We start from the raw sequence: 26,627 nt of genomic DNA, 5'->3' as shown, positions 1-26,627 counted from the left end.
GGTTGTTTTTCAGGGGTTGGCCTCGGCTCCTTAGTTCCAGTGAAGGGAAATCCTAATGCTTCAGCATACCAAGGCATTTTAGACAAATGTATGTGTCCAACTTTGTGGCAACAATTCTCGGAAGGCCCTTTTCTGTTCGAGCATGGCTGTGCCTCTGTACACAATGCAAGGTCCATAAAAGCATGGTTTGGTGTGATATTACTTGACTGTCCTGCACAGAGCCCTGACCTCAACTCCATCGAACACCTTTAGGATTAACTAGAACGAAGATTGTGAGTCAGGCCAGGGGCGTCACTAGGAAAGACTGGGCCCCATAGCAAACTTTTGACTGGGGCCCCCCCTCCCCTGGGTGTCACACAACCCCCCCTTGTAGATAGTGCCTTTTTTACAGCCACCCCCTGTAGATAACGCCATACAGTCCCCCCCTGTAGATAACGCCATACAGCGCCCCCCTGTAGATAACGCCATACAGCCCCCCCTGTAGATAACGCCATACAGCCCCCCCTGTAGACTGTATGGCGTTATCTACAGGGGGGACTGTATGGCGTTATCTACAGGGGGGACTATATGGCGTTATCTACAGGGGGGACTGTATGGCGTTATCTACAGGGGGGACTATATGGCGTTATCTACAGGGGGACTGTGGCGTTATCTACAGGGGGGACTGTGTGGCGTTATCTACAGGGGGGGGCTGTATGGCGTTATCTACAGGGGGGACTGTGTGGCGTTATCTACAGGGGGGGGGGCTGTATGGCGTTATCTACAGGGGGGACTGTGTGGCGTTATCTACAGGGGGGGGGCTGTATGGCGTTATCTACAGAGGGGGCTGTATGGCGCTAACGCCATACAGCCCCCACTGTAGAGAACACCATACAGCCCCCCTGTAGGGAACGCCATACAGCCCCCCCCTGTAGGGAACGCCATACTGCCCCCCCCTGTAGGGAACGCCATACAGCCCCCCCCCCTGCAGGGAACGCCATGCAGCGCCCCCCCCTGTAGGGAACGTCATACAGCCCCCCCCCCCAAAAAAAATGCGACCTATAGTATGTCCTACAAATAACATGCATCCCCTATCCACAGGATAGGGGATACATGTGCGATCGCTGGCAGCGATAGGGAGAACGGGGGACTAAAAGTCCCCTGAAGTTCTCCATGACTAACCTCTGACTTCCGGTGTCTGCGCAGCTCAAGAAAAATGAAAGGAGCGCTGGTCACGCATGCGCACAAGCTCGACCGGCGCTCCATTCATTTCTACGCAGCTGCCGACACAGACCCCGGAAGTCCGAGGTTTGTGATGGAGAACTTCAGGGGACTTTCAGTCCCCTGTTCTCCCTATCGCTGCCAGTGATCACACATGTATCCCCTCTCCTGTGGAGAGGGGATACATGTCTTTTGTTTAATGGCAGAGCGGGGAGATACCTCCCTGCTCTGCCGTAGTGTTCAGTGGCGTCCCGCTGTAGCAGCCATAGCGGCTGCTAGCGGAGCCTCCGGCCATGGTGGGGGCCCGTGCCGGCGGGCGACACGGGCCCCCTCATGCCGCGGGCCCTGTAGCAGTCGCTACGGCTGCTATGGCGGTAGTTACGCCACTGAGTCAGGCCCTCTCGTCCAACCTCAGTGGACTCACCTTACAAGTGCTCTTCTGGTTTAAAGGTTAAGAATTCCCACACACACACTCCAAAATCTTGAAGAAAACCTTGATAGAAGAGTGGAAGCTGTTTTAGCTTCAAATGGGAGATCAACTCCTTATTAATGTCTATGGATTTAGAATGGGATGTCCTAAATGCTCCTGTAGGTGTAACATGTAGCTGCGATGCAAGATTCTAGCGGCAGGATGGGAAGCATTTTGTTTTATTCCTGGAAATGCCTTTAAAATTTACCTGTCATTTCTGGTAAATTTTGAGAATAAGCTGTCATGTGTGTGTACATGAAAAATAACACTATTTCTGGCCATTATACTACTTGTATATGGTATTTTTTAAGCAGTTCAGTTTCCTTGAACTAGTCGGTTGAGCCTAACTGCTATCATATCTTCCATACATTGTACACATAGAGAAGAGGACATACTTGTCTTCTATCTCATTGTAGCACTCATATAGAAGCACCAGCAACATGAAGGATAAGGATATCATACAGTAGTAATAAGCAGTATACCTGAGAATACAGCAGTGAGAGATAACACTTACTTACATGAAGCTGCTGCATTTCTGCGTCTCTCACTCTGCTCCTGCTCCCTCCTGCCCCTCCCTTCTCCATACACTTCTTTAGGCAGATGTAACCTGATCCTTGTCACGGTCACAGGGTATGTGAACCCACCAGGCCGCTCCGCTGTAGCGTAGAGGCAGCTGGCCTATTCACAGTCTATACAAGAGTCTATAGCAGTTCGTAACACACGGGTACCTGAACTAGTCTAGACAGTGGCCAAGACTTCAGCACGGATGGAGGTGGGTGCAGCAGGTTGCGCCAGACGTGGCAGACAATACTAGACGTGGCAGACGACACTGGACATGGCAGAAGGCACTGGACATGACAGAAGACACTGGGTGTGGCAGAAGACACTGGATGTGGCAAATGACACTGAACATGGCAAATGACAGCAGGTGCAGTAGGACACAACTCCAACACTAATAGGCTCAGGAACAAGAACACAGCATGAGATACAGGTAACGGCACGGGTAACAACTGGAATGGGATAACACTAAGGGACCATGTAATGGATTTGCCTGACACAGCTTCTTTGTCGACGCCCGTGGTTAATCAGCCTGCATCTGTGCCTAGGTCTGTTAGAGTGACTCGATCTGCTACCACTCAGGCTGGGAGGCTGAGGAGTGGGAGAACCTATCACAGCCTGGCCAGACGTAGCTAGCTCCCGCCCTCTGTCTATTTATACCTTCATTTCCTGCTCCTCCTTTGCCTGTGATTCTGTCTGGTTTCCTGGCTCTGCTCCTCCTACTAAGGGTATGTGCACACACACTAATTACAGACGTAATTCGGGCGTTTTTGCCCCGAATTACGTCCGAAAATAGCGCCTCAATAGCGTTGACAAACATCTGCCCATTGAAAGCAATGGGCAGGCGTTTGTCTGTTAACACGAGGCGTATATTTACGCGCCGCTGTCAAATGACGGCGCGTAAATAGACGCCCGCGTCAAAGAAGTGACCTGTCACTTCTTTGGCCATAATTGGAGCCGTTATTCATTGACTCCAATGAATAGCAGCGGCAATTACGTCCGTAATGGACGTGGCGTTCAACCGCCTGCACATGCCGCTACGGCTGAAATGACGGGGATGTTTTCAGGTGGAAACATCCTCGTAATTTCAGCCGTTACGGACGCTGTCGTTTGAACATACCCTAATACTATTGACCTCTGCTTCAAATTGACCCTGGCTTTACTGACTACTCTCCTGCTCTGCGTTTGGTACCTCGTACACTCCTGGTTTGACTCGGTTTGTTCACTACTCTTGTTGCTCACGGTGTTGCCGTGGGCAACTGCCCAATTTCCCTTAGCTTCTGTGTACCCTTGTCTGTTGGTCTGTCGTGCACTTATTGAGCATAGGGACCGTCGCCCAGTTGTACGCCGTCGCCTACTTGCAGTATTAATGGTTCTGTGATGAACACAATCGGATCAGGCAATGGTAGACCATTCACAGATGCAACAGCCAGAGGTCTCTCCAGAAGAACTGTGGGTAGATGTAAGCGATCCACTAGATCCTGCTAGATGAAATTAGTAGCTGCTCCAGAGTCAAGATAGGCGGAGGAGGGATGTGACGTCTCTGTCGGAGACGATGGCCACAGGAATCGATAATTTGGAAGAGCTTTTGACGCTTGGAGACGTCCCACCTATAGTTGCCTCTCCAACCAACCCTAGGTGCTGGAGTTTCCCGGTTTCTGTGGGCATTGGCGCACAAAATAACCCTGAAGGCCACAATACATACATAATCCAGAGGAGCGTCCGCGCTGCTTCTCTTATTCGAACAACCGGACTCTGTCTACCTGCATTGGTTCCTCAGTTAATGCACTAGGGGAAGGCAATAGTGGTCTCTGGACTGAGGGTGCTGGTCTGTGACCTCGGCTCTCCTGTCCAACCTCCTGAGTGTGCTCACGGATCCTCATGTCAACCCATAATTGGAGCCGTTATTCATTGACTCCAATGAATAGCAGCGGCAATTACGTCCGTAATGGACGTGGCGTTCAACCGCCTGCACATGCCGCTACGGCTGAAATGACGGGGATGTTTTCAGGTGGAAACATCCTCGTAATTTCAGCCGTTACGGACGCTGTCGTTTGAACATACCCTAATACTATTGACCTCTGCTTCAAATTGACCCTGGCTTTACTGACTACTCTCCTGCTCTGCGTTTGGTACCTCGTACACTCCTGGTTTGACTCGGTTTGTTCACTACTCTTGTTGCTCACGGTGTTGCCGTGGGCAACTGCCCAATTTCCCTTAGCTTCTGTGTACCCTTGTCTGTTGGTCTGTCGTGCACTTATTGAGCATAGGGACCGTCGCCCAGTTGTACGCCGTCGCCTAGGATGGGCCGTGCAAGTAGGCAGGGACTGAGTGGCGGGTAGATTAGGGCTCACCTGTCTGTCTCCCTACCCCGTCATTACAGACCAGTTGCAAGACTGACATGGGATACACTAACAATGCTCAGGCAAGAATCAGAAGGGCAGGGCCCTTCTTATAGTCCAGGAAATCATGTGTAGTTGATAATGATGATTTCCAAATGTGCACGCGCTGGCCCTTTAAGACCGGGCACGAGGGTCACAGCAGACCGTAGTGGAAGTGAGCGCTGGTGTCTCCTAGTAAGGAGATGCGAGCCAGCGCTCATAGATCCATGGCTGCGGAATCGGGGGTTGAGTAAACCCGACGGCCCGCTGCCATGGACGCTACAGTATTCCCCCTCTTACGACCCCACCTTCCTTGAGCGAGAGTGGAATTTCTTAATGAGAGCAGGGGCACTGAGGCTTTCTTCCGGCTCCCAAGACCTTTCCTCAGGACCAAATCCTCTCCAGTCCTCCTCCTACCCTTTTTGCATTCCAGGATCTCCCTCACCTCAAACACATCAGATTTCAGGAGGTACACATGAAAGGAGTTGGGGATTCTGAGGATAGGAGGCAGCCGCAACTTATAGGAGACAGGGTTTATCTGTTGCAAAATCTCAAAAGGTCAGAGGAACCTAGGAGCAAACTTGTATGAAGGCACCTTTAAATGAATGTTCCGTGAGGACATCCAGACTTTGGTACCTGGAAGATATTGAGGCGGTTCCCCTCTTTTTGTATCCGCTTTTCGCTTCATGCAATTGACTGCCAGCAAAATGGAGGAAAGGGTCTGTTGCCAGATTTGCAGAAAGTCCTCAAATGCAGAGTCAGCAGCGGGTATCTGAGATGTAGTCGACACAGGAAGAAGGACTCTAGGATGTTGACTGTACACAATGTAAAATGGTGTGGAAGTGATGGACTCACTTGTGTGGTTGTTATATGAGAACTTGGCCCATGGAAGAAGCTGTACCCAGTTATCATGCTGCAAGGAGATGAAGTAGCGGAGATAATTCTTCATAATCTCGACTTGCCCATTGGACTGGCGGTGATAGGCTGAGGAAAAGTCCAATCTCACATCCAGGAGTTTACAGAGGGCTCTCCAGAATCTTGGGGTAAATTGAACCCCCCGATCGGACACAATGTGAAGGGGCAAGCCATGCAAGCGGAAGATGTGCTGAATGAACAGACTCGCCAGTCGGGAAGCAGAAGGTAGGCCGGTCAGCGGGATAAAATGTGCCATCTTAAAAAACCGGTCCACCACCCAGACAGTGTTGCATCCTGCTGAGGGAGGAAGGTCTGTGACAAAGTCCATCGCAATGTGCTGCCAGGGGACACTGGGTACAAGCAGAGGTTGGAGCAGGCCAGCAGGCTTGAGGTGAACAACCTTGTTAGAAGCACACACCGTGCAAGAAGAGACAAAGTCATCTTTGGGTAGCGTGGGCCACCAGAAGTGACGAGTAATCAGATCTCGGGTCTTATGAACACCAGCGTGCCCAGCCAGTTTAGAACTGTCCCCAGCGGAGAATTCTTCTCCTGTCTGCCAACCGAACAAAAGAGGTATGTCTCTATTCTGGAAGGGATTGGCAGTGACGATGCAGGACGAGTCTATGATACTTTTAAGGGACTCCACCGTGTCATCCGTCTCAAATGACCTGGACAAGGCATCAGCCCTCACATTCTTGTCAGCGGGATGGTAGTGGAGCACAAATTGAAAACGGCTGAAGAACAGCGACCACCTGGCTTGATGGGGGTTCAGCCATTGGGCCGACTGGAGATAGGTGAGGTTCTTGTGGTTGGTGTAGATCAGGATAGGGTGAGCTGCTCCCTCTAGCAGATGTCTCCACTACTCCAGAGCCAATTTGATGGCCAATGCCCTTCCCGATCCCCAATAGAGTAGTTGCGCTCTGCAGAAGAAAAAAGTCTCGAGAAATAGCCACATACTACTGGCCTCTGGAACAGAAGGGCACCTGCACCAACAGAAGAAGCGTCCACCTATAATGAGAACTGCCGAGACATGTCAGGATGATGGAGGATCGAGGCTGAAGTGAAGGCTTTCTAGAGGCAAATAAATGCAGATTCTGCCTCTGGAGTCCACACCTTGGTGTTCATGCCCTTCTTGGAAAGGGTAGAGATGGGGGCAGTCAGTGATGAGAAGTTTGGGATAAACTGCCGGTAGAAATTGGCGAATCCCAGAAAACCCTGTATGGCCCTCAGGCCTTGAGGACGTGGCCATTGCGGGACAGACTTTAGTTTCTCAGGATCCTTTTTGAGACCTTGCTCCGAGATGATGTAGCCCAGGAAGGTCAAAGACTTATTTTCAAGGACGTACTTCTCCAACTTGGCATATAAACGATTCTCCCTTAATCGCAGTAGAACCTGATGGACATGCCTCCGATGAGTCGTCGGATCTGGGGAGAAAATCAAAATATCATCAAGCTAGACTACAACACAGACATAGACGAGATCTCGGTAGATATCATTGACTAATTCCTTAAAGACTGCCTCAGGTATTCGTAGTGCCCGTCTCGGGTGTTGAACGCTGTCTTACACTAGTCCACTTGACGGATTCGGATCAAATTATGAGCCCAGGCAAGTCTAATTTTGAAAAAATCCTGGCTCTTCGTATGCGCTCAAACAGTTCAGATATAAGTGCCAATGGGTATTTCTTCTTGACCGTGATCTGGTTGAGACCACTGTAGTCAATGCAGGGTTGAAGAGATCTGTCTCTCTTCTTAACGAAAAAGAACCCGGCCCCGGCCGGGGAGGAAGACTTTTACATGAAACCCCTATCCAAATTCTCTTTAATATAGGCTGAGATGGATAGAGTCTCTGGCAAGGAGAGAGGATATACCTGTCCACGGGGAAGAGAAGCATTTGGAACCAGTTCAATGGGGCAGTCATAATTCCGATGTGAAGGAAGTGTCAAAGCCTCTCGCTTGCTGAAGACATCCACAAAACTAGCATACTGAGAAGGTAGATTGGAGAGTGACTGAGGCAGAAGGGGCAAAACAGGATGAACTTGTGACAGGAAATGGCTATGGCATCTGGGACCCCATTGAACAACTTCTCCGGAACTCCAGTCAAGAACTGGAGCGTGTAGGCGAAGCCATGGCAGACCCAGCAGAATGGGATTGATAGCTTTGGGTAATACCAGGAAGTCGATCTGTTCCGAGTGAAGAGCTCCAACTTGCAGTGTTAATGGTTCTGTGATGAACACAATCGGATCAGGTAATGGTAGACCATTCACAGATGCAACAGCCAGAGGTCTCTCCAGAAGAACTGTGGGTAGATGTAAGCGATCCACTAGATCCTGCTAGATGAAATTAGTAGCTGCTCCAGAGTCAAGAAAGGCGGAGGAGGGATGTGACGTCTCTGTCGGAGACGATGGCCACAGGAATCGATAATTTGGAAGAGCTTTTGACGTTTGGAGACGTCCCACCTATAGTTGCCTCTCCAACCAACCCTAGGTGCTGGAGTTTCCCGGTTTCTGTGGGCATTGGCGCACAAAATAACCCTGAAGGCCACAATACATACATAATCCAGAGGAGCGTCCGCGCTGCTTCTCTTATTCGAACAACCGGACTCTGTCTACCTGCATTGGTTCCTCAGTTAATGCACTAGGGGAAGGCAATAGTGGTCTCTGGACTGAGGGTGCTGGTCTGTGACCTCGGCTCTCCTGTCCAACCTCCTGAGTGTGCTCCCGGATCCTCATGTCAACCCGAGTGGCTAACAGGATGAGGGCATCCAAGGTAGAAGGAAGGTCGCGGGCTGCCAGTTCATCCTTGATGTGTGAGGACAGTCCCTGCCTAAAGGTCGCCACCAGTGTTTCATTGTTCCATGCCAACTCTGCTGCCAGGGTACGGAAGGAGATAGCATACTCCCATACTGTGGAACCTTCTTGCTTGAGGGTCAACAGAGTGTCCGCGGGAGAAGATGTTCGGCTCCTCGAACTCGGCACGAAAAGACTGCAGGAACAAGGCTAGGATACAGGTCCTTGTTGTTCCAAGGTTGGGTTCGCCCATGCGAGGGCCTTGCCAGCGAGGAGGAAGATAATAAATGCTACTTTGGCCTCCTCAGAGGGGAAGAGATGAGTCCGTAGCCTAAAATGAACCATGCATTGGTTAATGAATCCCCTACAGGCTCTGGGATTACCGTCATAGCGAGGAGGAAGAGGCAGTGGAACTGTGGATCCGGAACAAACGTGAGGAGCAACGGGCATTGAGAACCGAAGGTGGAACAGTGAGTTGATCCAGACGGGACTTTGAAGAATTTACAGCCTCGAGGAGTTGATCCTGACGTGTGCGTGGTTATGCATCTCCGTCTGTATCTTCTGGACTGCGGTCTTGGGCTGGCCAGCGGGTTCCATTGCCGGAGCGTACTGTTACGGTCACAAGGTATGTGGACCCACTAGGCCGCTCCACCGTAGCAGAGAGGCAGCTGTCCTAGTCACAGTCTATACAAGAGTCTATAGCAGTTCGTAACACACGGGTACCTGAACTAGTCCAGACAGTGGCCAAGGCTTCAGCACGGATGGAGGTGGGTGCAGCAGGTCGCGCCAGATGTGGCAGATGACACTGGACTTGGCAGAAGATACTGGACATGGCAGAAGACACTGGACGTGGCAAACGACAGTAGGTGCAGTAGTGTAACATCTAGGGCTGCGGACTGACGTCCTGACTTACCCCCTGGCGGCCGCGGCCATGGACGAGTGAGTGGCAGGTGGCATCGCCCTCCTGGGAGACGCCAGCACTCACCACCGCATCTAGGTACTGGCTCCCGCAGGGTACGCGTGAGCATGACCTTAAAGGGCCAGTACGCGCACATGCTGAATATCTGCAAATTAGCCCAGAATGCTTCTGGACTATAAAAAGGGCAAAGCCCTTCCATTCATTGTGTTGTTGTGTTACCCTAAGTCTGTCTTTGCAAATGGTCCCTTAGTGGTTCCCAGTGTTCCGTTACTGCTTCCAGTACCCCGTATCCCGTGCTACCATGCCCCTATGCCTTAAAGTGTTGGAGTTGTGTTGTGCTTCCTGCTGCATCTGCTGTGTTGCACCCCACATTGTGCCTGCCTACTGCCGGAGCCTCATCTCAGCCTGAAATCACCGCTACTGTCTACGTTGCCTCAGGTATCCTTTCCAGAACTATAGACATTGCCTATACCTGTTTGGCCAGCTGCTATCCCACAACGCGGTATGGCCCAGTGGGTCCACACCCCGCATCGTGACAGTACGCTCAGGCCATGGACCCCGCTGGTCAATTCAAGGGCCTGTCACCTTCTCAAGCCATGAAAGCGGATCTGCAGGACCTGCGAACATGACAGGATCAACTCCTTGTGGCAGTAAACGCCATGGCACAACAGCTAGGGGCGCTAGCTGCTTCCTCCTCTGCTCTTGTACCAGTTTCTCCGGCTGATCCTCCTGCTACACCTGTCAGCACCAGTTCTGATCCCAGGTTCTCATTGTCTCTACCGCCTCGTTTCAACGGAGACGCAAGCGCATGCAGGGGATTTCTCAATCAGTGTCACATTCACTTCACCTTGCATGCCAGAGCATTTCCCTCGGACGGTGCCAGCATTGCCTTCATTGTTTCCCTGCTTGCTGGCAAGGCCCTGGCATGGGTGAACCCTATCTGGGAACGACAGGTACCTGAGAACTTTGACTTCCAGGGGTTCCTGCGGTTATTCCGCACCGTGTTTGAGGTGCCTGGACGAGTCTTGTCGGCAGCAGACCTGATCTTCTATTCTTCTGGCGGTCGACCGCATGAAAAGAAAGGCAGACACAAGAAGACAAGAGCCTCCCCAGTTTCCTCCAGGCACTAAGGTCTGGCTGTCCTCTAAGAATATCCGGCTGAGGGTGCCATCTTACAAGTTTGCCTCCAGGTTCCTCGGACCCTTCGAGATCCTTCTGCAGATCAACCCTGTCTCCTACAAGCTTTGGCTGCCTCCCACCCTCAAGATCCCAAACTCCTTTCACGTCTCCCTGCTGAAGCCTGTTGTCCTGAACCGCTATACCAAGACCCGTAGTCCCGCAGTGGCCCCTAGCAGTTCGTCGGAGACATTCGAGGTGAAGGAGACCTTGGACTCCAAGAGAGTAGGAGGAAGAACTTTTTACTTGGTGGATTGGAGGGGATTTGGTCCAGAGGAGAGGTCCTGCGAGCCAGAGGAGAACATCAATGCTCCTGCCCTCATGAAGAAGTTTCTCTCCCGCTCTGCCCCCAAGAAGAGGGGGCATAAAAGGGGGGATACTGTAACAGCTATGGCCATGGACCATCGTTCTGACTTACCCCTTGATGGATGTGGCCATGGACAAGTGAGTGGGAGACTGGGAGACGCCAGCACTCACTTCCGCATCTAGGTACTGGCTCCTGCAAGGTGCGCGCGCACGCCTTAAAGAAAATCTGCAAATTAGCCCAGAATGCCTCTGGACTATAATAAGGGCTATGCCCTTCCATTCATTGCCTGAGCATTGTGTTACCCTAAGTCTGTCTTTGCAAATGGTCCCTTAGTGTTTCCCAGTTCCCAATGTTCCGTTCCAGCTTCCAGTATCCCGTGCCCCTGTGCCTTATATTGTTGGAGTCGTGTTGGGCTCTCTGCTGCATCTGCTGTGATGCACCCGCCTGGTACCTGTCTACTGCGGAGCCTCATCTCAGCCTGAAACCACCGCTACTGTCTACATTGCCTCAGGTACCCTTTCCAGAACTATAGACATTGCCTATACCTGTTTGGCCAGCTGCTATCCCGCTCTGCGGTATGGTCCAGTGGGTCCACACCCCGCGTCATGACAAGTAGGACACGACTCCAACACTAATAGGCTCAGGAACAAGAACACAGCATGGGATACAGGATACAGGTAACAGGGCACTCGTAACATCTGGAACGGGATAACACTAAGGGACCATTTGCAAGAATGACATGGGACACACTAACAACGCTCAGGCACGGATTAGAAGGGCAGGGCCCTTCTTATAGTCCAGGAAATCATGTGTAGTTGATGATGATGATTTCCAAAAGTGTTCGCGCGCTAGCCCTTTAAGACCGGGCACGAGCGTGCACACGCACCCTACGGGACACAGTGGACCGGAGGTGAGCACTGACGCCTCCTAGGAAGGAGATGCGAGCCAGCGCTCACATTGCCATGGCTGCGGCCGTCGTGGAGTGAGTAAACCTTAGGGTATGTTCACACGCTGAGCCAAAAACATCTGAAAATACGGAGCTGTTTTCAAGGGAAAACAGCACCTGATTTTCAGACGTTTTTTAAGCAACTCGCTTTTTTTTGCGGCGTTTTTCGCACCGTCTTTGCGCCGTTTTTTTCAGACGTTTTTGGAGCTGTTTTCAATAAAGTCTATGAGAAAATGGCTCCAAGAACGTCCCAAGAAGTGTCCTGCACTTCTTTTGACGAGGCTGTAATTTTATGCGTCGTCTTTTGACAGCGACGCGTAAAATGACTGGTCGTCGGCACAGTAAAGCAATGGGCAGATGTTTGCCGACGTATAGGTGCCGTCTTTTCAGGCGTAATTCGAGGCGTAAAACGCCTCCATTACGCCTGAAAATAGGTCGTGTGAACCCAGCCTAATGGTCTGTCTCGTTTCTAGGAAATGGAATTAGCAGTAAATTCAGAGTGAGTAAACATTTAGGAGGGGGCGGGTGAAGTGGAGAAAGAGGCATTTTTCTCTAATAAGATATATTACAAAGTTTTTTTATTCCCTTATACTATTTATGCAAAGTTTGTTCAAGTGACAGTGCCTATTTAAGGTGCAAAACCCTCTGGTATAAATTCAAGATGGTAGGACATCCACATAGTCTCTGTCGTCAATCTCTGTAAGAAATAAATATAATGATGATTAAATGATTATTAAAAGATATCTAATAAATATAGAATAATAACAATTTGTTATTATATATACATAGTGCACTTGTTCCTATGGCTTTATAGTGTTAATGACCTGTAGCAATCCATATTTTTTACCGCCTCAATGTATTGTAGGTTTTTCTTATTTAGTACAGAAACCTCTATCTTCTATTATAATCAAAGCAACATCTAGAGCAGGGGTCTCAAACTCGGCCGGGTAAGTGGGCCACATATAGAAAAAATGGGAAGCTGACGGGCCGCATTACTTTCAAATTTGATACAATACAAAATTATTGTTAATCAATTAGTTATTTGATCTACTATAACACTATATTACTATAATAATATTAATACTACATTACTATAATAATACCGCTAGGTTTTAAATTTGAGAGAATTCTCCACGTGCTTATTTAACAATCCAGTTTTCCAGTTTAAGTGTCGCTAAAGGCAGTCCGGCGGCCCAGTTTGCAGCGTTTGGCAGACACACATGTCAAGATTTTAGATAGTGCCACAGAGTCCTCTGTAGATAATGCCACAGTGCCCCCCGTAGATACTGCCACAGGGCCCTCTGTAGATACTGCCACAGTGCCCTCTGTAGATACTGCCACAGTGCCCTCTGTAGATAATGCCACACATGTCCCTCTGTAGATAATGCCACAAACTGCCCTCAGTAGATAATTCCACACACTGCCCTCGGTAGATAATGCCACACACTGCCCTCTGTAGATTGTGCCACAGTGCCCTCTGTAGATACTGACACAGTGCCCTCTGTAGATGCTGCCACAGTGCCCTCTGTAGATAATGCCACAGTGCCCTCTGAAGATAATACCACACACGGCCCTCTGTAGATAATGCCACACACTGCCCTCTGTAGATAATGCCACACACTGCCCTCTGTAGATAATGCCACACACTGCCCTCTGTAGATAATGCCACAGTGCCCTCTGTAGATGCTGCCACAGTGCCCTCTGTAGATGCTGCCACAGTGCCCTCTGTAGATTCTGCCACAGTGCCCTCTGTAGATTCTGCCACAGTGCCCTCTTTAGATCCTGCCACAGTGCCCTCTGTAGATCCTGCTACAGTGCCCTCTGTAGATAGTGTCACAGTGCCCTCTGTAGATTCTGCCACAGTGCACTCTGTAGATTCTGCCACAGTGCCCTCTGTACATTCTGCCACAGTGCCCTCTGTAGATGCTGCCACAGTGCCCTCTGTAGATAATGCCACACAATGCCCTGTGTAGATAATGCCACACACTGCCCTCTGTAGATAATGCCACACACTGCCCTGTGTAGATAATGCCACACACTGCCCTGTGTAGATACTGCCACACACTGCCCTCTGTAGTGCCACACTGCCCTCTGTAGATACTGCCACACACTGCCCTCTGTAGATACTGCCACACACTGCCCTCTGTAGATAATGCCACACTGCCCTGTGTAGATACTGCCACACACTGCCCTCTGTAGATAGTGTCACAGTTCCCTCTGTAGATAATGCCACACACTTCCCTCTGTAGATAGTGCCACAGTGCCCACTGTAGACAGTGCCCTCTGTAGATAGTGCCACAGTGCCCTCTGTAGATAGTGCCACAGTGCCCTCTGTAGTACCACACTGCCTTCTGTAGATAGTGTCACAAACCACTGTAGATCATCACACACTCCCCCTATAGATAGTACCACATCCCCCCTGTAGGAGTGGAATCCCAAGCCAGAGCATGCCGATGCAATGGCCTGGGACTCCTTTGCTGTAGAATGGGCCCAACACACACCACCCTGCTGACAGCGCCACACGCCCCATCCATGTAGGTAGCTCCATTGAGACTCCCTCCTCGACCGGGGTGTGTAGCGCTGTCAAAAGTGGGGTGTGTGGGACGCTACTACAGGGGGTTTCCACTACATGGGTCTGTCGGGCCACTGCTCAACAATGCGTTCTCAGTGCGGGAGGACTGACGTCATGAAGGAGCGCCCCTCCTTCCGACCACTCTATCCTCCCAACGCGGGCTCACCAATGCGTTCTCAGTGCGGGAGGACTGACGTCATGAAGGAGCACTCCTCCTTCCGACCGTTCTATCCTCTCCCCGCGGGCTCACCAATGCGTTCGCATAGCCGGAGGACTGACGTCATGAAGGAGCGATCCTTCTTCCAAACGCTCTCTCCTCTCCCCGCCGGTCGCGTGCCACAGAAGACAGCCTCGGGGGCCGCATGCGGCCCCTGATCTAGAGCAAGGACGCTCATGGTAAGCTCTGAATCAAATTAAATTGTATATATAAGAAGTGGTATAATTGTGTTTTTTGCCTCGCCATTGCAGAGAAATGTAACTGCAATAGCCCCGTTGACTAGCTGGGGCAGCTGGCATTAAGATGCTTTTTAGAGTGTAGCTGGAAAGCATACTGCTTTCTTTATCTACCGTGCCTTCCAAAAATATTCATCACCCCCTTGGTAATTAAAACTGATTTTACATTTGATTGTATGTAATAACTCTGACAAAATAGTCTAAATTGTTACAGTGGAATGAAAAAAAATACCTTGGTAAAAAAATCCTCAAAAGTTGTGAGTGCATATGTATTCACCCCTTTGCTATGAACCCCTAAATCATATGAGATCAAGCCAACTGAATGTACCTTTCTTCACAGGCAAAGGTATGCAGGCAGATCCTACCTTTTAAATCTGCTTGACGACTTCAGATCTGTGTAGAGAGCCAGCAGCCATCAGCAGCAGATCGGCGTTGAATAGTGTTATGGTAACAGTACCCCTCTCCTATGGCCCTCACTGTTAGGCCTTCTTGAATACTTTAGTGGATGCTTTGAGTGAAACTTTAATACGTTGTAAAGCATGAATATCCTCTTTCAGAATCCAAGATCCTCAGGAGTTAAGGACCTCAGAAGATTTGAGAGTAGATTTATTAGAGGTCTTGACTTTTGTAGAGAACTTGTTGATCAATTGTTGGAGAAGAGAAATGTAGACATAGTTGTAAATCCAGAGAGAAGGGGGTAACTTCAGACGATAGGAGCATGGAGCAAGTTTATAGGACTGAACTCTAAGCCTTCTATTCGTTATGAAGAGCCAGACTCTATCTTCGGAAATATTATGGGCATCAATTTTTGTCAGCAGACCACTTTGCCTTGGCAGCAGAAAGCCACAATGGACCTCTGTCCCGATATCATAAAGATTCCTACAGACATCTACGACTGCTGGTACCGGAGCCTGCACCAGAAGGGGAAGAGGAATGATGGGACATTAGCCTGTTGACCATCTCAAAGGGAGCTTTACCAGAGGAGACGTAACTGTTGTGGGCACATTTAGCCCAAGGTAGCAGATCTGACCAATTATCCTGAAGAGCATTGGCATACATATGGAGAAATTGCTGAAGGACTTGGTTGTTTGATTTGCCTGTCCAATATTCTTTGGGTGATAACGGGAAGATAAATCTAAGAAATTGTTTCAAAATGTTGTATTTACCAAAAATTTTATAGAAAATGTGATGTCTTCCCTATAAGTTTTCTAATACTCATATTAATAAATTACAGGCACTAGTTGGGAAGTTTATATGGGCTAATGGATATTTCAGGGAATCACGTAAGGTACTATACCTACCTATTAAACTAGGAGGCATGGGTGTTCCTAATCTCGCTTTGTACCACAGAGCCTCTCTAATTGATACATTGCGGGATCCTGTTGCTGACCATAAATGGATTCAGTTAGAAAAAAACCTTTACTAAGTTTCAATCTACTAGACTTCTTTTGGAGGCAGAATGTTTACAACAGTCTGTTACGAATACTCCTTTGGCATCTATGCAGGCCATTTTGGGTGTTTGGAGATATTTGTTAAAACATAAATCGTATATACAAATCCCATTTAAATATCTCTCTTTAAAAAGTCTAGAATATCATATACCCAACTCGAATTTCCAGTTGTGGAGCAGGTCAGGGGTAGATACTACAGATAAATTCTATTGTAATTCTATTTTTAGGTCATTTGAGGACCTAAGCTGTGAAGCCACTTTACCAAAGGTGGCATTCTATCAATACTTGCAAATTCGTCATGCTCTTCAAAAGTGTCTTCAGCAGCAGGTTGTAAGCACATCATCTCCAATTCAAAGGTTTATATTGGGCTATAAAAACCATATGAGGGGGATGTCCACTGCATATAAAGCATTGTTGAGGTTGGGGAATGTGGATGAGAAATTTCCATATATGCACAAATGGGATCATGATTTGAATATTCTGACTACTGTGACTCAGTGGAGAAGAGCTTGCGATTGGCTGATGCATTCCTCTCATTGTGTGAATCACTTGGGACAAGTAAAAAAAAATAATTTGCGTTGGTATCTTTATCCTTCTCGATTGGTTCATGTCATTCCGGGATATTCAAGTCTCTGTTGGGGACAATGTGTGCAAGTAGGAACATTGGAGCATATGTGGTGGTCCTGCCCAATAGTCAAAGTTATCTGGGAGGCTACTTTTCAGATTATCTCCTTGGTGGCTGGTTATGATGTTCCTCCAGCCTCAGATATGGCCTTATTGAATATCAGGGTAGCAGAAATGTCTCCAGACCACCGCTGGCCTGCGGTGCATAGTTTAACCTCAGCGCGAAAGTGTGTGGCTTCACATTGGAAATCTTCTACTACCCAAACAATTACGGATTTATGTGCTAAGGTTAACTCCCATATGCATCACGAGTTTGCATTAGCCTCTAACCCATCACAATTGGTTGCACTTAAACGTCATTGGCACGCTTGGCTAAAAAACTCGCTGGCTCTTCTCCCCAGAGAATATAATAGCATATGATAAAGACATGGGTGCTTCCTATTGGAAAACAGGACGGCTGAAGTAGGGTTTTTACTTGACCGATTATCACGATCTGCTGTTTAAAATGTTATAATATGTTATTACAGATGTATGTGATGGCTGACATGTTATGTTTACCATGTTTATTATGTTTGTATGTTAGTATGTTACTGTCACTTTGTGTGTAAATGTCCTGTGCTTGTTACTTAAAAAGAATACAAAATCTACATTAAAAAATAAAATAAAATAAATAAATGTAAGAAATCTGCAAGGTTTTAGATCATGCTCTCCAGAATTTTTAAATAAACTGTACTCCATGATATGTTGAGATAGGCCATAAATATAAAATATCTCTTTGAATATTTGAGCTGAATGCAGGCTGATAGTAATCTGGCCAATGGTACAAAGTGGGCCATTATGGAACATTAGTCCACGACCACCCAAACGGTGGTAAAACCTGGAGCTTTGGCAAATGAATCACGAAGTCCATGGATATCTCAGTCCATGGTTCAGAATGAATTGGCAGATCGGCTAGAGTGGACACCCGACTGTGTCTGTCTGGAGGGCTTAAACTGGGCACATGTAGTACATGAGGAAACAAAGTCTTTGACATTTCACCTCCATTCTGGCCACCAGTAGTGGCGAGAAAGAGGATTTTGCAGGTGCACCAGAATGGCCAGAGGATTTATGGCCATAAACGACCTTGGAGGATTTCTCGTGGAAGCCTTGGTTGCAGCAAGAATCCAGTTCAGAATCAATAATGTGTGCTGGATCTTTGGTAGAAGAGTGGGAGGGATCAAAGGATTTGGAGAGGGCATCTGCCCTGGGTTTTTTTTATGGGCGAGAATAATAAGAAGGAAATCCAATCATGAAGAGAAGATTTCTGACGTGTTGGAAGAGAATAGTAACTCCCACCCCTCAAATGGTTTGTTATTGTCTAAATGAAGAAGAACTGGGGCTGAAGAAAAGCAGGTTTAGATGTTCAAAGGCTTGATTAGCAGAGAATTTAAACTTTAGACTGAGTTAGAGCAGTGAGATTAAACAATACCTGGGAGAAATTTTGGATAAATTGTTGATATTATTTGGCGAGTCCAAGAAATCTCTGGAGAGCCTTGAGACCCACTGGCTGAGGCTGATTCAGGATGATAGAGACCTTTTTAGGATCCAAACGAAGTCCCCCTGCAGAAATGTATCCAAGGAATGGAACTTCCTATTTTTCAAACACACACTTTTCCAATTTGACATAAAGAGAATTTTCGTGAGCACACGATAAGTCTTCAAATCCTTGGAGTAAATGAGAATATCGTCAAGGTAGACAAATAAGTATTGGTACAGAACATCCCATAATATTTTATTGATGAACTGTTGAAACAAAGCTGGAGCATTGCAGAGATCGAAAATAAATCAAAAGATAGCTCACCACCTTTCTTGCTTAAAATAAAATTATAGACACCCCCCTTCCCGAAGATTTGATTTAGAAAAATAATTGGACCCTTGATGCGATCAAACAACTGAGAGCTCAATAGAAGCAGATATCTGTTCTCTGTGTTCTTATTCAACCTGCGGTAGTCAAGAGCAGGGCCTTGGAGAGCTGTCATTCTTAACTGTAAAGAGCCAGGCCCCAGCAGGAGAAAGGGATTTCCAAATAAACCCTCTTTCTACAGTCTCTTAAACGTGAGTAACACCGATTCACTGTTTCTCTTGTTAAGTGAAAAGCTTTGATATAAAAATCATACCAATTGTACAGGCTATGATGAATAACAACACAATATAATTAAAAGGGGTGGTGAATGTTGAGTTTATGCTTGGCCAACAGCAAAGGAGAGCGGCATTGACCTAGGCTGCTCTTTTCCCATCATCTTCCTATATCTTGAAATATGACCCATATAACGACCAGCTGGTTTGTGGATCCACTGGGCTACTCCACCAGATTGGCGTAGGGCAACCTGTAAGGGCGTTGTCTAAGCAGCCTCCCCGGTCTTCACCCTTTAAAGGAAGGGTGTCGCGAAAAAATTTATTTTTATATCAATTTGCTTTTAGTGTTTTATTAAAAAATGTTTTATTTATTTGTGTGTTTGTGTTTTACTTTTTTTTATTTTTTAACTTTTTCTTGTCTATGGGGGCTGCCATTTTTTTTTTCATCTCTGTATGTGTCGATTAACGACACATACAGACATGGAATACGGCACATACAGCCCCATAGTGAATGCGAACGGGACCCGTTCCATTCACTATGCTGTACGCCGCTCCCACACAGTCCAAATGGAAGGTCTTCGGCCGAGCGACGTCCGGCGCCATTTTCTTGTGGACCGGAAGCCGCGGCCGGACAGTAAGATTACTACTTCCGGTCGCAGCTTCCGGACTTGTGTTCTAATGCAAGCACTTGGAGCGGAGAGAGCAAACAGAGTGGACGGACCGGAGGGAGTGGCGGAGGCAGGAGCAGGTAAGTTATTTCTGTGTATGTACGTGTTTTAGTGTGTGATTACTACTGTATGTAAACCTACTACACTGTGTGTTCGCTCAAAAAATGGCGACACACAGTGTAGGAGGTTTGAACGTTCAATCCCCTCCTTTCTCCAGGATAAGGGAGGGGGGATTCTGTGAGCTCACTAGAGCGAGTGTGTCTTCTCAAATTTTGCAGCATAAAGCAATGTGGTTGCTTTACCACATGCCAATGCTGCAATTTTGGGAATTGCTACATCTAGTGACCAGCACTGGGAAATGTTATAAATTAGAATCTAATTTATAATATTTCCTGACTCGTGAAACATTTTTTAAAATTAGAACAATATTTAATCATTTATACACTAACTGTTTAACTAAAAAAAATAAAAAAATTTCTAGCGACACATTCCCTTTAACCCCTCTACAAGGATCTGGTCATCGCTGCGGAAAAACCTTGCTACCTCTTGAGGTGGTCCCAGCGGAGTAGCTGCTTGCCAAACAGAAGCTAGGCAGAGACAGGCATGTGGTACCTTGGCATTAGCCTGGTGCCAGATTGCTGGAAGCAGGCTGGTGCTGGATTTCTGAAAGCACGCTGGTGCAGGATTGCTGGAAGCACGCTGGCACCGGATTGCTGGAAGCACGCTGGCGACGGATTGCTGGAAGCACGCTGGCGACGGATTGCTAGAAGGACGCTAGTGCCGGATTGCTGGAAGCACGCTGGTGTCGGATTTCTGGAAGCACACTGGTGCCAGATCGCTGGAAGCACCCAGAGGACATGGGATACGGTCAGGTAACAGACTCGGGATGCAGGATACCAATAGGCAACAACCTAAATGCGAACCATAAGGGAACTTAGCACCCAACAAGAAATAATATACAAAAATATATGCAAAAGTGGAAAATCTTTATTAAATACAATATACAATAACACAATACAGAGTAAAAGGATGGACCATACAAGGAGAAAAAGACAGTGAGGTCAGATGTAAAAGACCAGTAGCCTACAAAGACAACCAACGATCAGTGGTCGGAAACCACTCAAATAACCCACAACAATGAAAATAAATAGTGAGCAATAGAATATGCCCACATAAACGAATGGTGGTGCTAACTAAATGTAATAAGTAATAGATGGTATAAGAGATGTCCTAGATTTCAGATATAAATAGACCGAAGTTCAAGTGTAATATAGATAATAGATACAGGCTGTAAAGCCACAGAAGTAAACTGAAATTATGGACAAGGAAACAATGCGCAAAATGGAAGTTAGCACGTACTTTGAGACATAGTGGGGAGAAGAACGGGCAACCCCAGGAACTGGATGAAAAAAGCGCCTCAGAGGTGCAGTATAACACCCCATAGCTGCCCACATACAGTATGATGTCCCATAACTGCCCACATACAGTATAATGCCGCCATAGCTGCCCCATGCAGTATAATATTTACCTATCCCCGTTCCCACGACGAGTGGAGGAGATCCCCCTGCTCCTTCGCTCTGTGAAGTGTGGCTCTGCACAGACAGGCACAATGACATCACTACATCGTGCCTGTCTGAGTCAAGCCGCTCACAGCTGGAGCTGGTATTACACAGTGAATGCTGGAGCAAGGAGCCGCCTGCTCCTTTCTCCAGCATTGAATTCAACTGTATCTGTTCCCTGAGGATGCAGATACAGTTAAAACTGGGACACACCACCACTGGGGGACCTGCCCTGGGCCCCACCATCCCTGAGTACGGTGCCCATGCCCCCCGCTAGCTACCCTACTGCTTTTAATACAAATATATTTAACCACATCATAAAAAAATTCAGGTAATTCTAGTATTTAATTACCTTCATAGGTCTCCTCCAGTACAAGTACTTGTTTCATGGAACCTTTCGCTAGGAGGGGTATCTGCTCACATATCTCTTTGTTGACAGGATATATCAGATTATGCACTAATCCTTGATTCGATTTTTCATAGTTGGATATGAGATCCCTGACATTTACGAATAACTTTTCTGCAACGTCTTTTGCTGCCTGAAGTGAGCAAAGCAATACAATATTAGATATATTTATAGTATAAACCACACTAAGATTTTGTCTCATTGTTCATTCCAATATCATGTACTATACTTATACCTCCTCTTTATACAATGCTTCAGAATTGAAGTTTGGAACAGAGGACGCTTACCTGAAGCTTGTGACACCCAACATATCCAGCAGGACTGTACACATTGCATGCACTGCCATCAGTCCCTTTCTCCACTAGGCTCACAATTTAACCTCTCTGTCTCAGGCATATACACACACACACACACACACACACACACACATATATATATATATATACACACAGGGCCGACCCTAGGTTTATGTGGGCCCTTGGGTGACACAGACTTAGTGGGCGCCCTTTGCGGGGGAACTCACGGTGGCAGTAAAATGGCAGAAAACAACAGTTTATGACCCCATATAGAAGTAAGGCCCTGTTTGTGCCCCCATATAGAAGTTAGGCCCCATGTAGAAGTTAGGCCCCCAATTTGTGTCCCCATATATACAGTGACCTCTGTAGATAATGCCACAGTACTCTCTGTAGATAATGCCACAGTGTCTTCTGTAGATAATGCCACAGTGTCATCTGTAGATGATGCCACAGTGTCCTCTGTAGATAGTGCCACACCCCCTGCAGATAATGCCCTAGTGCCCGCTGTAGATAGTGCCACACAACCCCCAGTAGATAGTGCCACACCTTACCTTGTAGATAGTGCCACAAACTTCCCCTTGTAGATTGTACCACAAACACCCCTTTCAGGGGCGTAGCTAGGGGGGGCATGTGTCCCGGGCGCAACTTAGAGGGGGTTGCCAGCAGGGCGGGACAGGCAGGTGAACAGTGGGCCGGGTGCTCACATAATCAATGTCATATAGTGTTGGGCTCGGGCTCCGCCCCCTGGTGTTCACAACTACACTTTGCTTAGAGATACTCCTCTGCAATGATGGGAGTGTGCAGTAAAGAAGTCTAGTGATTATTGGCCGAGCCCCGGCTAATCAATGCTAGTCTTGTTTTCTGCACAGGTTCCCAGCTAATGAGTAGAGTCCTGCCTGACTGCATGTAGAAATCAAGCCTAACAATGATTGGCTGAGCTTTAGCCAATCAGCACTAGGCTTGCTTTCTGCTCTGCCACAGAGCACAGCTTAAGTTTTGCTGCCGAGGAGATGAAGACTCGTGCCCCTGCCAGGTGTGTAACTCACAACTACTGCACAGCATCAGCAGGTTTATCTCTACAGCAAAGCTGCAACCAGCCTGCTAAAGTGATGGGGGACCAAACGGTATATGGGTCATGGGTGGTGCACACTGGTAATGGTCTGCATCTGCAAGCAGAAAGCAAGTAAATACAGGAATGTGAGTGAAGGGGTGTGTTTGATTGATTTTTGTAGTGTGATTGGTGTAGTGTTTACAATGTATATCCATTGTATGAGTGATATGTGCACTTTGTGTGAGCTATATGTGTGTCTAATGTATTATGGCGTCTGCGTGTGAAGTATGCATCTAGTGTGAGAGTGGTGTGTATTTAGTGTGTGAGTGGTGTGTGTTTAGTGCGTGTGTTTAGTGTGTAAGTGGTGTGTGTTTAGTGTTTAAGTGGTATGTGATTGGTGTGTGTTTAGTGTGTGTGTGTTTAGTGTGCGTGTGTTTAGTGTGTGAGGTGGTGTGTTTAGTGTGTGAGCGATGTGTGTTTAGTGTGTGAGTGGTGTGTTTAGTGTGTGAGTGGTGTTTATTTAGTGTGTGAGTGGTATATATTTAGTGTGTGTTTAGTGTGTGCGGGGGTGTGTGTTTAGTGTGTGTGTAGTGGGTATTTAGTGTGTGTTTAGTGTGAATTGTGTGGGTTTAGTGTGAGTTGTGTGTGTTTGTTTAGTGTGTAGTTTGTGTCTAGTGTGTGTGATGTGTGTATTATGGTTCCAGTGTGTGCTGTACTGATTGTGTCCAGTGTGTGAGTGGTGTGTGTGATATAGTGATGGGAGATCAAACGGTATATTGGTCATGGGTGGTGCACACTGGTAATGGTCTGCATCTGCAAGCAGAAAGCAAGTAAATGCAGTAATGTGTGTGAAGTGGTGTGTTTGATTGATTTTTGTAGTGTGATTGGTGTAATGTTTACAGTGTATATCCCCTGTATGGTGCTATTATAATTAGAGGTGCAGTGTATGGCGCTATTATATTTAGGGGCGTAGTGTGTGGTATAATGAGAACTTTGTCTTTGTTTATAGGTGTAGAAATGTTTGAAAAGTGAGAGGCTGAAGACATCTGAGTGACAAACTGCAGAAATGGGCTGTGACCGGGAGAAGTCATTATAGAGGTCTGGACCGGATGGAGAAAAAGAACTAGAATCTGAGACGTCACCGGTGAGTCACTTAATGTAAATGTTTATTCGGCCTCTAATCAGCACTGTAGTCACTGTATGATCTGCAGCAAGATGATGGGTGGTGTGATTATGATATGATTTTTTTTTGTGAAACAGCAACTCCCAGCATATCCTTACCATTGTTCGGGCCATGCTGGGAGCTGGAAACAATTCGGTGCAAATCTATACGGCACAGGTTGCACTAAATTGAGCTGTATTTGTGCTGGTGTTGTATATATGTAATGAGCTTGGTTCTGGTGTTGTGTATAGAACTATATTGCTTGTAAAATGTACAAATGTTTTTATGCTCGAGTTACATAAAAAAAATAGTGGAAAAGAAATGACACGTCATTGATTGGTAGAGAAAACAAACATTGCGAGAGGGAAGGAGATATCAGGAAAGAGGGGGGGGGGGGCGCCAAACTGAATCTTTGCCCCGGGTGCTGGAGAACCTAGCTACGCCTCTGCCCCCTTATAGATAGCGCTACACCTTCTCTGTAAGGGATCTGCCAGGCACTACGTCTGTGGATACTCCCAGGATTAATCAATCGACACCTGAGGCCAGACCTCTTAGACTGACACCGGCTCCCACCAATCAGGGTGGCAGGCTCAGGAGTGGGAGAGCCTATCGCGGCCTGGTCAGTCGGAGTTAGCTCCGCCCCCTGTCCATTTATACCTGCCGTTTTCTCTTCCTCATTGCTTGTGATTCTTCTTGGTTTCCTGGCCCCACTGCTGCCTTGCTCCAGCCTGCTTCTGCCGTGCTTCAGCCTTGCTTCAGTTCCCGCTTATCCTGCTTCGCTCTGCCCCCGGCTTGCTTCCTGCTCCATGCTCTGCGTTTGTATACTTCATTACATCCTGATCCTGACTGGCTCGTTCACCACTCCGTTTCCTCACGGTGTTCCGTGGACTACTGCCCCTTCCCTTGCTTGTTCCCTGTTTGTATTCCCTTGCACTTAGTCAGCGTAGGGACCGCCACCAAGTTGTACCCCGTCGCCTAGGGCGGGTCGTTGCAAGTAGGCAGGGACAGGGCGGTGGGTAGATTAGGGCTCACTTGTTCCCTTCACCTCCTTCCTGCCATAACATAATCACAAGCCCATAACTAGTCTACCATTTCTCCTACGCTGACGCTATCATGGACCCCCTTGAGACCCTGACCCAGCAGATGCAGGGCCTCTCCCTACAGGTCCAGGCCCTGGCTCAGAGGGTCAACCAGTCTGACGCTGCCATAGTAGTACCCCTCACCTCTAGAACCTGACCTCAAGTTACCTGACCGGTTCTCAGGGGACCGTAAGACTTTTCTCTCCTTCCGGGAGAGTTGCAGACTTTACTTCCGTCTAAAACCTCACTCCTCAGGTTCCGAGAACCAGCGGGTGGGAATCATTATATCCCGACTCCAGGAAGGGCCCCAAGAGTGGGCCTTCTCCTTGGCGCCTGACGCCCCTGAACTTTCCTCCGTTGATCGTTTTTTCTCTGCCCTCGGACTCATTTATGACGAGACTGACAGGACTGCCTTAGCCGAGAGTCAGCTGGTGACCTTACGTCAGGGTAGGAGACCTGTTGAGGAATACTGTTCTGATTTTAGAAAGTGGTGCGTAGCTTCTCGGTGGAACGGCCCGGCCCTAAGGTGCCAGTTTAGGTTAGGATTATCTGACGCCCTGAAGGATCTGCTTGTTAGCTACCCTTCTTCTGACTCCCTAGACCAGGTTATGGCCCTAGCAGTACGACTTGACCGACGTCTCAGGGAACGTCAGCTTGAATGTTTCAGTGTTTTCCCCTCTGACTTCCCTGCGATTCCCCCCGAGGTCCCGTCTCCTCGCTCTTCCACGGAAGACTCGGAGGTACCTATGCAACTCGGGGCCTCCATGTCCCCTCGACAACGTAGAGAGTTCCGCAGGAAGAATGGTCTCTGCTTCTATTGTGGGGATGACAAGCATCAACTGAATACCTGTCCCAGGCGCAAGAATAAGCAGCCGGAAAACTTCCGCGCCTAAGTGATCATCGGGGAGGTCACTTGGGCGCACAGGTATTTCCCGTTAATATGAAACGCAATAAAATTTTGCTTCCCTTTCAGGTCTCGTTTGCTGGCCGGTCTGCCACTGGCAGTGCCTTCGTGGATTCTGGCTCATCTGCTAATATCATGTCTGTGGAATTTGCTATGTCTCTAAAAATGCCTTTTATTGATTTGCCTTATCCTGTCCCGGTAGTGGGTATCGACTCCACTCCTCTTGCTAATGGTTATTTTACTCAGCATACTCCTGTTTTTGAACTCCGTGTTGGCTCCATGCATTTGGAGCAGTGCTCTGTACTGGTGATGCAGGGATTATCGTCCGATCTGGTATTAGGTCTTCCCTGGTTGCAGCTGCATAATCCCACGTTTGATTGGAATACTGGGGATCTCACCAAATGGGGTAGTGAATGCCTGACGTCATGTCTTTCGGTTAACTCTATTTCTTCCCGTGAGGAGGTAAACACGCTACCTGAGTTTGTTCAGGACTTCGCTGATGTTTTTTCTAAGGAGGCCTCCGAGGTGTTGCCCCCTCATAGAGATTACGATTGCGCCATCGATTTGGTACCAGGTGCCAAGCTTCCTAAGGGTAGGATATTTAATCTTTCATGTCCTGAACGTGAAGCCA

The 26,627-nt window shown here is 47.8% G+C and overlaps 1 protein-coding gene across 1 annotated transcript in view; it reads right to left on the bottom strand.

Moving 5' to 3' along the window:
* Positions 1–12,247: 12,247 nt before the first annotated feature.
* The window catches only part of LOC142740957 (SH2 domain-containing protein 1B-like), a 31,144-nt gene continuing 16,764 nt past the window's right edge, over positions 12,248–26,627 (bottom strand). The window contains exons 3-4 of the mRNA XM_075850365.1: positions 21,451–21,637; positions 12,248–12,353 (exon numbers count right to left, since the gene is read on the bottom strand). Of these exons, the coding sequence (XP_075706480.1) occupies positions 12,313–12,353; positions 21,451–21,637 (228 nt within the window). The 3' untranslated portion in view covers positions 12,248–12,312. The remainder of the gene's footprint in view (positions 12,354–21,450; positions 21,638–26,627) is intronic.

This window comes from Rhinoderma darwinii, chromosome 2, assembly GCF_050947455.1.
Source record: "Rhinoderma darwinii isolate aRhiDar2 chromosome 2, aRhiDar2.hap1, whole genome shotgun sequence".
Lineage (NCBI taxonomy): Eukaryota > Metazoa > Chordata > Amphibia > Anura > Rhinodermatidae > Rhinoderma > Rhinoderma darwinii.
Note: the sequence above shows the minus strand (reverse complement) of the source record. Positions and strands in the feature narration are given on the sequence as shown.